We start from the raw sequence: 18,789 nt of genomic DNA, 5'->3' as shown, positions 1-18,789 counted from the left end.
TTAAAAGCATATCACTGCTTTGATTTTAAGTTGATGTATTTGTTCTTGTTGTTTTTGTACTGTCTTTCCCCCTAGCTAATAATTTCAACCAGCTGATTTATCTTCTTAGCTAGCTACCATACCACCTTATTCAGCAGAGAATGTTGCTGTACCGTGTGAAAGTGAACAAGGAACATTTGTACCAACATGCAAATGGAAAGATAAGACAGATCAAATCATGTTGATGTCACGGGCATCAGCAATTACTATATTATGTAATTAATATAGCTTAATTTAATTCTTTCTATTTTAAGTTTATGATGTTTTGTGCCCCTAGGTATGGCAGAAACTGTCTCATTCAGTTTGAGGATTTTGCGAACATAAATGCATTCCGTCTCCTGAATAAATATCGCAATCTGTACTGCACTTTCAACGATGACATACAAGGTAATGGAATATAGCTACTATGATACTTAGAGAGAAGAAACTGTCAACGTAATAATTTTGCATGTAAAGACTACACACATACAGACACACACACAGCCTAACCAATATGGCTCAAAGCTTGACATAATATCAGTGGTTATATGCACAAAGCCTTTATTGGTTTGGTTTAATGATGGTGTAACTACCTGTGATGCTGGTATAATGTCACTGTGGTGTCAGTATAATTTTGTGGGGGTTTGCTTTATATTATATTCTTAGAATATATGTGGTGGTACAGCAAGTCTTAGCGTTTGGTTATTACTCCTATGTTATGTCTGGGTTTCAACGTTTTAAGCCACTCCTGTGTGAAAATTTTTGTTTTGAATTTGTCTAGTTTTATTTAAAATGTGTAGCAACGTTTACTTGCATGAGAGAACTGCAAGTTCTTGTCTTGTCTGTCAAGAATTAATTCGAAAACAATATGGGATGTGTTTATTCTGTTGATGTAAATTACTTTCTATTAATAGAAATCTAATTAAATCATCTGAATTTTGGTATCCTAGTAAATTTTTCACTGCAAACGTTAAATTCTTTGGGTTGCCTGCTGATTAAAAAAAATTCCCAGGCTCTGGTCTCATAGCTAATTTTCATTATTTACATCTGTCTTTCAAAGCATGCACATAGTAAGACTACTTTATGGAGAACAGTCTCCACTGACTTACAATGGATATGTACACAGTGATTTACGATGAAGCTTCTTAGAATAGCTAGATGGCTGAATGAATCATAAGACGATAATAATTCAGCCCCATTAGACGTTGACAAACTATTGTTTGTTTTTACTTTATCCACAGATTTTAGTTTAGTTACATCAGAGTAAATAGGTTGATAAGGTTCAAACTACAAATGATGCTAAGGGCGCAATCCTATGGCTGCTAGTCAGTGGCTAGACAGCCATAAGATAGGTCGGTTCCCTGAGAACTGATCTCCACCACTCCCACGCTGCCTCATAGGCAGCGCACAATGGCCCCATGCTCCACACTCTTAAGAGGAGTGCAGAGGGGCAAAAACGGGGCGTTTGTGGGGGCGTGTAGGGGTGGGGAAGTTGGAAATGCCAGTATGACACATCCTACATGTTGTCCGGCTGCTGCTTCCCACACTCCAAGGTCTCACAGCTAGACAGCTGAAATCGGCTGTTTAGCCGTAAATGCAGGGCGGCTGAAACGCAGAGCGATGATCCCTTCTGTGCTTCTCCTGCCCTGCATTGGTAGGCGGTCACCTCCAAGTTCGGAGGTGGCTGCCTATCTCAATAGGATTGCGCCCTCTGTGTATTACTTGGAATGCATCAGGTGTTTAAAAAAAGTTAGTGATTGATTTGGGGGGATTTTCATCAGGATTGTGGGGAGGGGAGTTTTAACTGTGATCCTGCCATGATCCTGATGAAAAGTCAATGGCCTTTCTGGGATCGATCCTTCAGGCAGGATTGAACCCATCATAATACCATGCCTCACAGATGGATACCTTGGATACCTTCTGGAATAGACAGTCCAGAAGGATACCATGGTTGATGGTATCGATAGCCACTGAGAGATCTAAGAGAGCCAACAGGCACTCCACCCATCCATTCCCCAGTAAATATATAATCCACCTAGGGATGGCAGAGAATTCGGCCACGGATCTCAGTGAGGCCGAATGCTAGTGCATTCGGCCCCCCGAAATCTGTGGCGGAACGGCCTGCCGCCACCCCGCGGGTCCCCCCCGGGATGAGACTTACCTGGGGCGGATCTTCCGGGCTGCGGCGGCTGGTCTTCTGACCGGCCGCCGCCGCGGCCATTTGCAGTCTTGTTGGTTTTTTTTTTTTTTTTACAAGACGTGATAGGCTATGTAAAGACTTGCGTAGCCTATCATGTCTGGCTTAAAAAAAACCCCAAACAAACGCGTACGCAAATGGCGGCGGCTACGGCCGCCGCCATTTGCGTTCCTTAATTTGGACTGTCTTAGTCTACGTAAATATTTACGTAGACTTAAGATGGCCATTTGCATATGCGCTCTTTTTTTTTTTTCTAAGCCAGACATGATAGGCTACGTAAGTCTTCATGTAGCCTATCACGGCTGACTACAGGGATGCAAACGGCGGTGGCTATGGCCGCCGCCATTTGCGTCCCTGCTAGCCAGCGGCTGGATGTCTGGCTGCTGGCGGAGCCGGCCGGCGGCTCTGCGGAATCCCCGCGGAGTGGAGCCAGCCGGCGAGGATTCCGGGGGGAGGGACGGAGCGCCTCCCCCCCCCAGCAGAACCCGGCGGAGCCAGGTAAGGGGAGTTTCTTACATCCCTAAATCCACCAGGGCAACCAAAGCTGTTTCCATCCAAGAAATGCTTCTGAAATTAGACTGGAATGGATCTAAATAATTGCCATTATCTAACACAGGGGGTGTCTCCACAAGCGATTTACTGCAAGTTGGATGCGTTTGGAGGTTGTTCAGGGCACATGCCATCATGGCCATCCCACAGCCATCCCCCAGATTTCTGCAGAAAAAACGGTTTTTTTGAGACTACTTTTAGTCTGATTGTTTTCCTTAATTCGGCTTGTCTGTGCTTCTGTTGCAGTGTGTACCAACCCCCTGCATTTATTTCAGCATGATAGCCCTGCCCAGGGGTGTGTCTAGCCATGACTTCACTGACCCTGGTCAAGGGGTGTTCCCCCAGTGTTTCCCCTCCCTGTGTTTCTCCGCTGCTTTCTCCATTTTGCAGCTGGCCATTCAGGAGTTCTGAGCTAGCTCATGGTATTTACTTCGCCTTGCCTACCACTAACCTCTGGTGGCCATCCCCCCAAAAGTATAGGTGTGCTCTGCTCAGCAGCCTCTACCTTAAGAAAACCCCTCTTAAATTGATACTGTGTGAAAGCACAACATTGAAATAGCACATTACTGCTACATTATGAACCTGAAGTAAGCGCTCCAGTTTCACCAACCACAGCCGCCTGGGGCCATGGGGAGTGGAGTTATTTACAAGTGGGGAATGGGGTGGGTGGACATAGAGTAAAAAAAAGGTGAGGAGACCAATGAGTGAGGCTCACTTCCCACCACATTTTTTCCCCATGCGCGCACTTTTGCCTATTGCTTCCAACCCCCCACCCCCACCCTATCTCCTTCCCTCTGCTCACAATGAGAAGGAAAGATTATTACTGCAAGGAAGAGATAAAGCGGAGAAGGGACTTTACATAAGAACAGAGAAACTACAGAACATCAAAGAAGAACAACATCTCAATAGCTATTTAAGAGAGCAATGGAGAAAGGTTAGGACAAATTTCTAAAGTTAGCCTTTAACCCTTTCACTGCAGGGAATTAGATTTATTTCTTCACAGTAAACATGCACAGGGGGTGGGGGGGATATGTTAAAGATTGAAAGCAGGCTACCTAAAGTGATTGAGTGTCCCCTCTACTGCGGTAATGTGAGGGGTTGCTGCTGTGCTCCTAGGGATTTTCTCAATGGGAATAGGAAAAAATATTTCCATTGAGGAAACAAGAGGGAATGGGCAAAGTCCCCCAGGAAAGAGCTACTCCACCAGCACCCCAAGAAAAATGAAATGAATGGGTCTGCGCATTTAGTCCTGTCACTATTGCACTATTGCGGTTTTAGAGGGAAAATAAATTTTAAAAAATTGGGTGGGGAAGGTCGGACATAGGATGGGGAGTGGGGGTGCTAACACACACACTAGCCAGAGAAAGCAGAAGGGGTGGAACGAGGTGAGAGTGGTAGGGAGGGAACAGGCTCTCTAAAGGATGACATGGACAAGACTCCACCCAGTAGCCACCCAAACAATTTGCAGTAAACTGCTGTGTGACCTGCCAAGAGCCCCAGGCTAGTTTTGGGATAATCCGGGTTTTCAAGCCCCATGTGTCCCCAGACGGAGCAGATTTGACTCTAGTTAAAAGTGCAGCAAAGTGAAACTTCCGGTAGGAGCCATGTCGCCCTGGCAAGCGTCCTGCGGAGGCTCTGCAGGTCACCTCCTCAAACAGCTTTTAAAAGGTTGAAAAACCTTTTCATCTTCCCCTGGAATTAAAAGGGGAAGCTAGAGTACCATCTGGGTAAGATTTTGGAAGAACAACTCCTTTTGCAGAGCAGCAGAAAAGCTGGACTCTAAGGTCAGTTTTCTGGAGTGTCATCTACTCAAAGCTGTTTTGAAACTCCTATGCAATTAGGAGACTTCAGGGCTGGCGAGCTCCGAAAGTATTTATGAATTAAAAATACCAACAATATCTGAGGACCTGCAAAATCTGTTGAAGTGACTGTTTGTTTGTAATTATACTTACTTGCTTTCTTTATGGAAGAGGAGGATGGCAGCATCAAGGGGAAGGAAAAAAGCCGCGGAACCACCGCCATCTCCCCCGACCCCTCCCTTGGCAAAGGTTTTTAGAGATGCCGAAGATGTAGAGGAGCTGCTGGCTCTGATAAAAACTTTGTCTTCTCAATTAGCAGAACAGGCTAAGAGGCTGGATACAATCCAGGATTCTATTACTAACCTTCAAGGGGCTGTGGATTTAATTAATAGCTCTTTGAAAAAGATGGAATTGAAGGTTAATGAACTCCAAGACCAGGTGTCTGCGCAAGAGACGGCTATGCATGCCTCCCATAATATCCTGTCTGCGAGAATTTCCCAACTGGAGGCATATACTCGTAGAGCAAATCTGCGTATCCTTGGTATCAAAGATCTGCCTGCTGATATAAGTCTGTCTAAATTCTTGGATAAATTTCTTCATGAGCTACTCGCTCTGTCATTTGATTATTTACTCGATATTGAGCATGCATACTGTGTCCCAGGTCCAGTTCGTGGCAACAAAGGGACTGCCTATACTGTTATAGTTCAATTTGCAAGAGTTTCTACAAAAAATCATACTTTGCACTTGGCAAGAGAAGTGGGAGAACTTTTTGGGGGGACAACATGAGACAAAGTTATGTCATTTCCGGATTACACTAAAGAAATCGCTGGCAAAAGAAGGCAATTTACCAAGGCGAGAAATCAGGCAAGACAAATGTATCTTCAATATCATATCAAATATCCTGCTATATTTTGCATTCTTTTTGAAGGCCAGATGAAAAAGTTTTAAATCATGAAATGGCGGAGGCTTGGCTAGCTGGTGTTCAAAGTAAGGCACAGGAGGCATCTTCCCCAGCCTCATGAGCTGGGAACTTTTAAATTATTATTCTACTTCAGATTTGTTTGGGTGGTAAGCTCTGGGCAGTATGCCAGTCCAGAGGACTGTTTACATATACCCCCCCTTTTTTCTCTCTCTCTTTTTTGTTCTTCCCCTTTTTTTTTTTTTTTACATTAGACATGATATACTGTATAATAAAATTCCTGTTTGTGTGTGTATAGATATGTATACATTCATATATAGATTTAGAAATGACACTATCTAAAATATAGATAGCATAAAATTTATTAGTGATTTATTATTATTACTTAGCCTTTTTCATTTCTTTCCTTTTTATTATTACTATCATTATTATGAGACTTTGATTAGTAATATTTTTGGCTGGTTAAATTGTTAAGCTTTACTATTATATGTTAACTGCAGGGTTATTGGAAATGAATTGTAGGCCTGCTCCCTTGCTATAAGACTGATGATATGATATTGAAATATAAGGTTGATTATCTATGCTGTACTGAACTGTAATATTGGCAATGTTATAGGTATAACTGTTAAGTAGAATGAAATTTGAAATTTGTGTGTAATGGAGTTTAAATTCTTTTAAGTAATTTTTTAATATTTTTTTCTTTTTCTTTTTCTTTCTTGCTTTCTTCTTCCTTTTCCTTCTTTTGTTTTTTTTTTCTTTTCCTTTTTCATTATTGCTGTGTCCTCCTAAGAATACTGTATTGCTGGAAACTGTAGATAATGACTAGGTTGTTGGTACTGTTTATTTCATTTATAAAGATAAAAAATAGAATAAAAAGTTTTTTGTTTTTTTTTAAAGTGCAGCAAAATGGAGAGCTAACTAAACCTGTTGCCATGGAGAACCCCCCACAGTCTTCAGCTGGGAAGCTATTACATGCTCCAAATTGCCCAAGAATGCAAGATTAGTCATTAGGTGGTAATTCTCCCACAGCATTGGACCTAAATTGGTTTCTTTAATAAAGGCCTCACTACTGCCTCTTTCAAGGCAGTGGAGACCATGCAATCCCTCAAAGAGGTATTAACCACCATATCTTCAAATCTGCTCTAGCAGATTTCCATAGCCTGGATGGGCAAGGATCAAGGGAATGTGTGCTAGGTCTCAAAGCTCCAAGCAAATGTCTACATCCTCAGGCTTTGCAAACTGAAAAGTATCCATAACAGCTTGACTAGACTGTACTCTAGCTCCAATCATACTGGATTATGTCAAAACTATGGCATCTGAGTTGTTACGGATATGTGCAATTTTATCTGCAAAATGTACAGCAAATTGGTCACAGCAGCCCTTTCCATATGTGGACAGAAATGTGCATACTGTCAGTTGCCTTTTGGTGGGGTTTGTGATGGCCTTGTTGCCTCTTTGTCACCTCCTTTCCTTGACCTGTTCTCCAGCATGAAAAGAATGAGGATTGTGGCCAGAAGTCTCATTTCTTCTTGGCATGTGGTTTATAGAAGTCTTTCTCTTGAACAGCACTTAGTTGCATAACCCCTTTTTATGGACACATTAGAAGAACTATTTGATTTGATTTATTTTTTTTGATGTGGACACCAGCCTTGTGGAAATATGTAACCAGTAATGTATTGATCAAAGTATACCTATCAGTTGACATTTTCTTTCTGTTAGAGTTTACTTTGAAAGCATTCGTATTCTGTTGCCAGTTACTTAATCCTTAATTATTATCAAAACAGTGTGTTTTTCCCATTGTTTTAACAACAAGATGATGTTTCACAATGGGATTACTGTTGTTTTAAGGGCTTGACCATACTGGAACTATTTCTTTTATATGGTAACTTTCCAGATAGATTTCCAGTAGAAGTACCCTCTAGCACTCTGTATATTCCATTATGCCCACCTGTGTAATATTTTTCTACACAGGCTCAAATCCATTACAATAATTCTGCCGTTCAATGTCATTACAATAGTTCTGTAGCGCATGTTTTATACTGTTTTATAGCAGTATAAAAACAGTTTTATACTGTTTAAATTGATTTTATCTGTATGCCACTGTGAGATCTTAATGATATAGGGCGGGATAGAAATGTTTTAAACCAACCAACCAACAAACAAATAAGGCTACTTCTACAGGCATTGTGCCCTAAGGAAACTGATATGAAGAACTGTTAAAATGTGCCTTTAGAAGGATCTATAATATATGATATCAGATTGCTATTGCATTGAAAGTAGTATATTTAAACAAACATGAAACGTTTCTACATTTTGACTTTTAAAAAATTAGTGCAGGTTGAGTGCTCATATGCTGCAGTTAATAGCAGAAGAGAATAGAGCCACCGGGGACAGGTTTCTGTTTTTAAAGTGATTGCTTGTTGCCAGGGATGACACAGGTTAATTTCAAGTTTAATCAAATAACTTTACTTTTTATATTTCAGGAACAGCATCTGTGGCTGTTGCTGGTCTCCTTGCTGCTCTCCGGATCACTGACAACAAGCTGTCAGATCACACAATACTGTTCCAGGGAGCAGGAGAGGTATAACACTGTAATACATCTATTGTGCAGTTATTTTCCTTCCTTTTCATGTGTGTGTGTGAGTGGGGGGGGGGGGGAGAGAGAGAGAGAAAAGATGCATATATCTTCATTAAATTGGATCACCAAGACTGAAAGCATCTGATATAGCAACCTTTCTGAAGCTAAGCAGGACTGAGTCTGGACAGTGCCTGGATGGGACACCCTATGTCCGTTACCTTGAGCTCCGTGAAGGCAGGATAAACAAAGAATATGTTCGACCAATACATGGAACACAATTTAGGTCAATTTATTTCCTTTTTCCTCATAATATTTCAGGCTGTGGACTTAAAGGTCTTAGAGTTATTTATTTATCTAATGAAAATATTTTTAACACCTTTTTGTGAGGTATAGTAATTGGTAGTACAGTGCCTTCTTCATAGAGATTGGCAACACCATGAAAAACCTTGTTACACTCATGAGGCCCTGTCTACTTGAACCCCAGGTGCAGTGCTCATATGCAGAGGATTTTGTTCTGTTATGGCTCATTAGAACTCTGTTCCTCTTCTCCCCACCTAGCTGTGTACTTAGAAACAGGCAATAGACAGAATATTAGCAGGAATGGGAGGCCTGTGTATGCCTCTCCTACTGCCATCCAGTCCTTCCTTAAAAGTTATACCTTGTATGCTTAGACTTTGTAAATCTTCTACATGTAGATGTTGCAAGTGGATCATGCCTATGGTATCTTTTTCACTCTGCCATTGGAGATAATTGCTTTGCTGCTGTTCCAACGATAAGAATTATATAGTTGCTGCTCCCTTTTTTGAGTGAAAGGTAATAATGTTCATGTCAGGACACTAATGAATACAGGGCTTCTCCACACAGAGGGTTTTTATCCTGTGATTTTACCAGGGCTTCTGCTTCTGGATTCTTTGCGGGATTAAGCTCGGCCCTTTACATGCACTCCCCCGCCTTTATCTGTGAGTTCTATATGTTCAGTTATACAGCCACTAGATGGCGCTGTTGTTATAGCATCACTTCCTCTTTACAAGGATGAATTCAAACCGATTCAAGCTGCTCCTTTTTACTAGCTCGTTATTGTCAGGGTTGGATCAGAGCCCAGAGAGCCCCAAAGCAGTTCTGATTCTGAGGAAGAGATAGAAACCATGGGAGAGGAACCTGCACGCTGTTCAGAGGTTCAGCCAGGGGGAGAGCCCCTCCCAGTACACATCCCTGAGAGTGATAGTGACCCTGGCAGGGAGAGGGAGGCGCAACAGCAGTTTCTGGATGCTGGGCGCTGGTGCAGCGTCAAGCGGGAGATGATGGGCACTGAGAGGAGGTGCTCAGCCCACTTGGCGCGACGGCAACAGCGGCGCACCGATGCTCCATGGGAAAGGGGCGGACTCTCTCCTCCTAGCCCATAAGTTCAGAGGTTTCCCACCTTCCCCTCCAAACGGAGATCAACTGATTCCTAAGGTTAGAACCCCCGAATAGGCAGCTCTCTTAAGTCTCACTCCTAGGATCAAGCAATTAGCATCTGTAAGTGTCATTAGGTTAAATAGAAATAAAGCCTTGGAAAAGAGCCCTATTGTCTGTGTGTTGATTCTGGCTACCTGAGGATTTCAGAAGGCAGCAGGGGCAACCTCCCGACAGCTATTTCCATTTCAAATTAAGCCGTGGAAATGGTCAGAAACCACGGGAGAAGGGCTGGAGGTTGACGCTGTCATGTAAAGGACCCACAAACTTCCTTGAGCAACCAATCTCAATTGCAGGATAAAAGCCCCATGTGGAGAAGCCCTCAGTAGTTGCTTTGAAAGTCAAATCCCTGTCATTTTCAATGCAGTCCTACATATTAGGTAGACAATTGTCCCTATACCTGCTTTATAAGCAGTCTGGTTGGACCCTTCTTCATATCGGCATCATCTGAAGAACTTTGTCCTGCTTTCCCTTTCCACCATCTGAGGGTTTTTGTTATGAACTACAAGTGTATGAGAGATGGAAACTAGATGACTCTGTTCCTTTGAACCATACTGTTAAATGTACATACCTAGATGCCACTCTTATCAGTGAATAGACTGGGACCTTTTACGGCTCCATAGAGTTATCAGAGTTTGTTTATGTCTGCTTCAGTTGTGCTCTTTAATGTTGTATTTATCCTTTGGACTTTTTTTGTGGAGCAGGGGGACCTGCTATTTACATTTCACATCATCAGGGATGAACGTCTATAGGGTGCCATGACACAGTTATTCCAGAGTATCTGAATAAATGTGTTTCTTGCCTAGTCCAGCTTTCTGTCATAATAACATGATTACTTTCTAGCATGTCTCTGAGAGATAGCTTATTCTCAGGACACAGGCTCAGATAGACTGCAATTAGTTGTCACAAAACTAAGCAGTCCTGGAACATTTCATACACTGGCTTTGTTGTTATATTATTAATGGTTTGTAGTGAAACATTACATATTCCTTTGAGAGGACTGTCAGTAGCTGCAGGCAAGTAAGTCTTTTTGGTTGAAGTTGGGCCCACACTTGGGTGGTGGTGTTGGGGACATTTTATCTGGGTCCAGAGGGGCCTGGCCTGCAAGTCCAGTACCATGAGGAAAATATTGAGGCTAAATTGTACATCATATTTATACAAAGTTAGTTTCGTTTGGGTTTGTACAGTGACTGTCTACCAGTAGAACAGAAATCGCTTGTGGAATGGATTTTGCCTCCCCCTACAGCCATGCACCCCCCCCCCAATTTCTTGAGGGTTGGGGGAGCCTTTGGAGTGGGTTTGGGGGGTAGGAGAAGAACTGCAAGGGGAAGAAGAGCAAGGGAAAGCCCCGTTTCTACTTGAATTTAACCCTATATGTCTGTATGTAGTTTGTAGATGTTGTACCAGTCAGTGTACTAACTAGAAACTCATCTCTTCAGTAGCTTATTGAGCATTCTCAGTAAAGTTAAGAGTGTGAAAATCTTTTTAGTTGCTAGTAGCTATACTAGCCCAGGCCCTACTCTAGGACAGGGAGAAGAGTGCTTGTAAAGAAAACCGTAGGACTTGTTTGAGAGATAGAACCGTGCCTCTTTATGTTACGTGCTCTCTCAAGAAATCAGAATTTCTTAGCTACTGCTGACATTTTCTGTGCACAGGCAGGAGAAGCCAACAGGAAGTAACATGTGACTGGCAGGGAGGGACAAGCACTATAACAGTCAGGGACACTGAGATCCCAAGCACAGTGGGAATCAGTGCTGTGGCTAGGATTTACAGCCCCAGATCATATTGGGAGTAAGTGAATTTGGCCTCTGGTTTCCAGAGTGCATAAAAGAACTGACACTAGTTCTCAGGGACCATATCCAAAGGCCCTCTGTCACTTGTGTATCATCCTTACATGCCAGACTGCCATGTCTGGTTATAAATACAAATCAAGCAGTCAGAAGCATTAGGAACTTAAAGAAGAGCTTTAGCTTAAAGCTAAAGCTAAACAAGGTTTTTTGTGCAGTGGGGAGAAGAAGGGGGACTGTGGCCCACATTTATACTGGGTCCAGAGAAATTGTGCCTTGGCACTGATTAAGGTAGTAATGAGAATGTGAGTTATGAGCAATGCATTCCCTAGTTCAAATCTCATCCTAGTTATTAACTGGGTGGTCTTAGGCAAGCCATGGTCTCTCAACAACAGCCCTCTCTGCCCCTGTAGTATAGGGATAGTAATACCAATGACCTTGCAGTAATATTGTAAGTATTACTGAGATAATATATGTGAGGTACTCTGAATACTCAAAAAAAGGACTATATGCTAAGTGTTAAGTATCATAATGATGATGATATTATTATTATTATTATTATTATTATTATTATTTTATTATCCTGTCTGATAGGAGACCATATGAGACAGGAAACCTGGCTCCAGTAAAGGACTCGGGGCCAAATCATGTATGGGAGATCCATGATTGGATCTCATGATGCTTAAAAAAAGATGAAATCTAGCCATTGGTACTGCCAGCTTGATTGCACCAGTGGTGGAAGTGTTTAATCCTTCCTACACCCACCATTTCCCAGTCAAAATTGCCCTACCAAGGCTGCTGTCTGTTCAGGGTGGGGAACAATACAGGTATCTATGAGCAAATTGGTAGTCCCCACCCCACAGCTACAAGTAATTAAAAAAGAAAATGTTGGAAAAGCCAATCACAGGTTTTGCACATAATGAATTTGGCAGAAGTGTTACCTTAACCATTACTTTCACTTCAAACAAAACAGCTTACTTGGCTGAAGCTACTTGGGAACATTCCCCAAGGAATTCAGGAAGGCTCACTGCAAAAGAATTGGTGCATGAAGTATTCCATGTCTATTTTGAAAGAGTCGGAGCTGAAATGTATCAAGCTGTACAAAAATAAAAGCAGAACTTTGCGCCAAAGCGCTCTAAATGAGGCCATACAAAAAACTTTAACATCAGCACTTATAGATGTTTCAAGGTTGTATAACAAATAGGCAAAGAAGGTCTGTCAGAAGTGATATATTGTTAAGTCTTGGCTCTTCAAAGAAGTCCTCATCGAGCTGAAGTGGAAACACATAGTGTAATTATCCTAAAATCAGTATATTTTCTAAGGTGAGGTCATAGCTACACAGAATGAAGGTGATAAACCCAGGTTCCCTCAGAATGTACACTTAACAGGAGCTGCAGCCAGTTCTGACTCCTTTACTTTGTCACAAGCCTGTTTGTTGCATTCACATTTTCAGGTATAAAGAAAAAAAAAATAAAACAACACCCCCAAACCATAAGGTATAAGCCAAAAAAGAATGAGTAACACCCCAAACCATAAGATACATCTTGGTCCTCATTGTAGCAAGGATGGGTTCATTTGCTGTATTGATTTCTCCTAGGCTCTGGGTAGAGAAACCAGTATTTGTTGATTGATTGATTTTATTTGATTTGTACCCCACCTTTCTACCAAGAAAGTGGAACTGAAGGTGGTTAATGGCACTCAACCTATTCCTTTGATCCTGATACAATCAGATTTGGTTTGGCAATGAACCCACTTTTTTTTTTAATTGCCATATGATGTTCAGAGAAAAACAGCACCTCTTAAAATAAATGGGCTGTCCCAAACCTCTCTAAAACATTATCCCTATATTTGGAAAATGGGGTTGCCCTCTGGCTACTTGAAAGGGAATTGGAGCATAGTGTTCCAGAATCCAGTTTACAGAAGATATTATTCAAGAATTTGAGGTAAGTGGTGTGGTGAAAGTTGAACATAATTTGCAGAATCCATATTTCCTAAGACTGCATTGTACATCTAGGAAATAGGTCCTAGTGAACTCAATAGGGTATACCGAGTAAAACTTAACCGAGTAAGCTGCCCATAGCAATTAGAGAATCTACTGGTACTAGGTTAGCTTGTTTTATGCTCCTCTACTTTCCCCCCTCTTTGTTCTCCCTGTGACATATTGAGGCTGGGGTGGGGGAAAGGGGCTGCACTGATATGATGGAATAATGCTTGTATAACGTGCAAACACTGCCAAATACGTGTGGCACCACAGTAGTTCTTTTCAGTCCTGTATTGTGAAAAATCAATAATACATCTGTATATTCGTGCAAATCATCTTGTTATTGTGGCTAATGGGTACCAAAAAGATAAACTATATAATGTGAGTTGTATTCTTTATTGTTATGTACTAATTCTTTTTTCTTCCTTCTCTTGTTAAGGCAGCTCTGGGGATAGCTAATCTGATAGTTATGGCCATGGAAAAGGAAGGGACACCTAAAGAGGAAGCCATCAAAAAGATATGGATGGTTGATTCCAAAGGGTTAATTGTAAAGGTAATACAGGTTTTTCTTTATTCTATAAATATACATTTAAAGTATTCTACTTACTATCTGCAATTTTGGTTGAAGCAAAATGTATTGACTGCTATCTAGATGTGCTTAGGTCTCTTTTTTCTTTGGGTCATTGGGTCAGTGTTGTCAGAAAATATAATTATTCCCATAATTTCTTTGATGGTCTTCTTGGAGAACTTCACTCCTAGTGCTTTTGGCATGATTTGGACTTTTTTAGAAGCTCATCTGAAATGAAGACTAAGGGAGGTGCTTGACATTCTGTTTTTATCTTCCATAAAAATGTCATTGCATGTTAGTGTGTTAAACACTGTAAACCACCTTGTGTTTTAAGTGAACATAAAGTTATTTATAAAACGAGCAAAGAAATGCTGATATAAAAGATAATTTCCTGCTGATATTTTCCTTTATGTATGCCAGACTTCTACATAAACTTCAGCTGTGTTGCCTCAAACAACTCTATTGCATAGCAATAGAAAGGAGACCATGTCCTACGTGCTGTGGTTTGCTGTGATATCAGCAGTGGTTAGAAATTCAAAGCTGTTGAGAGACTTCATCAGTCTTTCTTACCTCATTTCTTCCATATGTTCAGGACCAAGGGCTTGATTAAATACACAGCATGCAGCTGATCCTCACATTTTTTTAAACCTTGAAATAAGTATACAGGGCCCAGTCCAGATTGGGACCACCACATATGTGTAGGGGAGGTTTAAACCTTTCCATCCAGCCATCCCCCTCCCTTTATTCGCTCCCCTGCCCCGGGCAAAAGAAAAAAATGCAATTGGTGCCAAAGGAGGGTTTTTCTTACTTCTTTTTGCCCCCACTGGGCTAAAAATGTAGGGAAATGTTTGGGTGAATTTAGTGGGAAAAAATGGCTGGGTGGGAAACCTCCCCTACCCATGCATGGTGATCCCAATTCAGACTAGGGCCCCATATGCTTACTTCAAGGTTAAAAAGCTGGTGAGGATAAGCTGCACAGTGTATATTTAATGTAGCATCTAGTTTAGCCCTAAGAGTAAAAACATGTATATCTCAAGTGCAAAAATAAAGCTTTATGGTTTTTAAAAGGAGGTAATTTATTTAATAGTTTTGAGGTATGCCAAACTAACCCCCAAAAGGATAGTGCAGTTGACTTGCTCATCTTCATGTTTGTATTCAGAATGTTTATGCTAGGTTTTAGTGTGAAGAAAGATATACAGTCAGGGCCAGAAATATTGGAACAAGGATAACTGTTTTGGCAGTTGGCCTCTATACACCACCACATTGAAGTTGAAAGGAAACGCACCCAGATGGGAGCGAAGTCAGGACTTTCAGCTGTAATTCAAGGGGTTTGACAAAAGTGGGGCACTACCCATTCAGGAGGGACAGCCAGTGGCATACACACACACCCATTGTTGGTGGCTCAGCAGTAATGGAACGAATGGCTGACAAGCAGCTGCATGGCCAGGTGTGGCCTGTTTCCTGGGTGCCCCATGACCGATCAAGCAGATAAAAGGCCTGGAGGTGGTTCTGAGTGTTACATTTGCATTTGGTAGCTGTTCACTGGAACTCCCAACATGAGGTCCAAAGAGTTGTCCATGCGAGTGAAGTAGGACATCATTAGGCTGAGGAAACAAAATAAACCCATCAGAGAGATAGGGTGTGAATTTTCCATTCTGGCCACAAAGAAAACCAGTTTCAACTACAGCAGACTAGTTCTGTGGTAGCAGTTCTAAGGAATTGCTTAAAACCCATATAAGTACATTGACGTCATCTTAAAATCCAGTAGTTCACTCTCCAAATAAAACTTTAGAAGAGAAGAGGGGGATAAATGGTAGCTATCTCACCATAAATCAAGGGTGACTCAAGAGAAGCTGGCATACTGTAGCATATAGCAACATATTTATTGCTGGCCACGTGACAGACCTACACAACGTCTTGTGGTCTCACTGGAACCATTTACTGTTGCTGATAATATATTGTGTTCCATTATATAAATAACAAGACTTGTGGTTACTGACCAGGGGAGAAAGAGAACGAATGGAATGAGATAATTTGCACCACAGCACAAACCTGGGAATGTTTGTGTATGTGTGTACGTATAATAGTTTGTTTAAGCTGAAAAATGTAATTGCATTAGGACTGTTTTTAAATGCTTAGTTCTCTGAATTTCATTGTGGAGTTACACATGTCTGTTTATATAAGAAATTACATACTTGTGCCGAATGGAAAAAATGAAGTTTATCTGCCCACACGTACCCTTTCTCACAAAACTTCAAATTAAAAGCTTGCAAGGCATTTGTGTTCCGTTCAGTTGTACACACCTTTGCATATTTCCTGGCCACTATGATTACTTCTTCAGTTTTTATCATGGTGGCTCTTAAGAGCCGTTTCTGTGTCTATGTCCCCTTCAGAATTCAGAAGTGAGCTCTCATTGACAATAGACATTTGCTAGGGTGAATAGGGAGAGCCAAAACTTAGGGAGGTAGGGAAAACATGCTCTTTCCACAGCGTCATTTGTGGTTATCTGTGCTTTGCAGTGTAGGGGATAACTGGCCTTTCTTGAGTGCTGAATACCAGTTCTCTCCTCCCACTCAGCTACAGCCACTGCTGAAGCAGATTCCATTTCCCACAGCTTCAGGCCTGAGGTGGTGTATGTAACCCCTGTGAGTCAGAGCCCTCCTCAATCATCCAAAGGAACTTGGCTGGTTTCCAATCTCCAGGGAAAAATGCAAAGAAATAACCAAGCTAGAATGAGAAAAGAGAAAATTTTGTTTTCTGAGAAGGGATAGTGAGCAGAGAAGTGGGATTTCAGATTTGTTGAGGTGGAAAAGTCTAATAAGTATAGTAGAATGAGAACTCGGGCCCATCTACATGGGGCTTTTACTCCAGTTCTACTCCACCCCCAAGTCAATTGTGTCAGATGACAGAAGGTGCTCTCCATAGCCAGCCTGGCATTTCTTGTCCTAAATTTGTTTTTTTTCCAAACTCATTTTGTGTCGAATTTTCCTATCACAGCAGCTACAATGCTGTTTGGGAGCCTGTGTGACCTCAGCTGGCTTTGGCATGGGCTGGTGGAAGCGGCGCTGATTGGCGGAAGGGAAAGTTGCGTGGGGCGAGGGGAGAGCAGGAGGTAAACATGTCTACCTGGAAATAACTCATTGCCTTCAGTTCCACTTTGCTGAGTACAGGAGCAGCCCTGCTGCTTTGAAACTGCTGTTGTGAGCATGGGCTCAGTTGCTGCCTCTCACTTTAAACAGTCATTGAGCTTCAGAGTGGAGACGGGAGCCAGCCCTGATGTTTTGAAACTGTACAGCTATGAAGGAGCACAACTGAGAAATGGTGGACACCTGCTGATTCGGAGCTGTGTAGCTAAGAAAGGGTGGATGCCAGGGTAGATGATTTTCAAGGACATGTACTCAGAAGCGCTTAATTGAGCCCATGTTTTTTTTTGGGGGGGGCTGTTGATTGGGCAGTTAATATACATCAAAGACAACGTACTAGTTGCTCTCCCTCCTTGCTGGCTCCCTGCTCTCAGCGCCTCTTGCACTCCTCATTCTGCTCGATCCCTGGGCAGCAGTGGCGGCTGACTCCTTGCCTGCGTGCCTCATAGGTGTGTGTATGTGGGGTATGTAGGGTTTGTCATGAATGTCTACTCGTAAGCAAGTCCTCCATTGCACTTTGTTGAACATGTGAGGGAGGGGGAGCAAGCCTCTGCTCATTGGCTGCCCCGCACCTATGCAATTACTAATGTTCATTTCTATTTGCGGTGGGACTCGCCCACCCCACCCCAACTTATACGGCTTCAGTTCCCAGATACACCGCAGAAGCAGAGGAATACAGCACTGTGGAAAGAGCTAATTTGATTCTGTGAAAATATGGATTTTGCCCAAATTGCTTCACGAAGCATTTCCATTTAGATTTGCCCATGGTGAGCTCAATGCATATTGGGGGTGCTTGTTACCCAGTAAAAGGTATGATTAGATTTCTGTATCTTGTGTATGTTTTTTTTTAGCTCTCCTATTTATAGAGGTGAAATCTTGGCAGTATTACATGCCTCTCTGAATTCCATACTATTTTCTCTGTTCAGTGGTTCTGAAAGGAACAAAGAAGTCTCTTGTGAGTGATGTGCTTAATTAATGGGGAGGTGCAAATACCTTTCTGGTCCTTCAGAATCGGGGGTCAAGTGCCACCCTGCCCTTAACTTACCAGTCGGTGGAAGACGAGTGGCAGTTTCTACTGGGGACAACGGGAGATTCCCATTCATAACCCATTTAAGACAATTTTGTTACATCACCACTAAGCAGATGAGACATGTTACACAAGTTAATCTGTCTCAGGGCAGGTTTGCATACATATTTTCATTAGAAGATTTAGGGTTAGAAGATTTCCTAAAAATGAAGCCCCCCCCCCCCCTTCAGATTTGGGGAATTCAAATGGATTGTCACCAAATGAAGACTGGAAGATTTTTTTCAGTATCAACGAGTTCAAGTCTATCAGGGATTTGTAGGGGCATGTCTCCCTCAAAAATCTTGATTATCTTTCCAAAGGATGACAGAAGTGCTTAGTAAAATGTCTCCCCCCATAATTGGAGGAAGCCTAATGCACTTCCAGAAAAGGGCTGTCAAATGCTTGGCATGTGGCAGGTATGATCAAGTTAACTGGGTTTGGTAAGATGAGAAAAGACAGAAACGTGTTTTGAAGAAAAATTGAGTCGCTTCTTTGGGACAGAGAATACAGAATGAATGCAAATCAGTATTTTTAATCAGCTAACTCTTTTCTTTCACTTAGGATCGTGCTTCACTAACGTTGGAGAAACAACGGTTTGCCCACCAGCATGATGAGATAACAAATCTAGAAGACATTGTTAACAAAATAAGGCCAACAGCTCTTATAGGTAACATCTATGTCTGTCTGCCTATATCTGTATTTCTGTCTACCTAGTCATCTAACCATCTG

General features: G+C 42.0%; 1 protein-coding gene across 1 annotated transcript in view; it reads left to right on the top strand.

Moving 5' to 3' along the window:
- Positions 1-18,789, top strand: part of ME1 (malic enzyme 1) — a 206,036-nt gene that overhangs the window by 148,273 nt on the left and 38,974 nt on the right. Inside the window, exons 7-10 of the mRNA XM_084827011.1 lie at positions 317-426; positions 7,966-8,063; positions 13,723-13,836; positions 18,622-18,727. Of these exons, the coding sequence (XP_084683137.1) occupies positions 317-426; positions 7,966-8,063; positions 13,723-13,836; positions 18,622-18,727 (428 nt within the window). The remainder of the gene's footprint in view (positions 1-316; positions 427-7,965; positions 8,064-13,722; positions 13,837-18,621; positions 18,728-18,789) is intronic.

The sequence above is a fragment of the Heloderma suspectum genome, chromosome 1 (assembly GCF_057233095.1).
Source record: "Heloderma suspectum isolate Gila_16-S chromosome 1, 16-S_ref, whole genome shotgun sequence".
NCBI lineage: Eukaryota > Metazoa > Chordata > Lepidosauria > Squamata > Helodermatidae > Heloderma > Heloderma suspectum.
The sequence above is the reverse complement of the archived record's forward strand: the minus strand, read 5'-3'. Positions and strand labels throughout refer to the sequence as shown.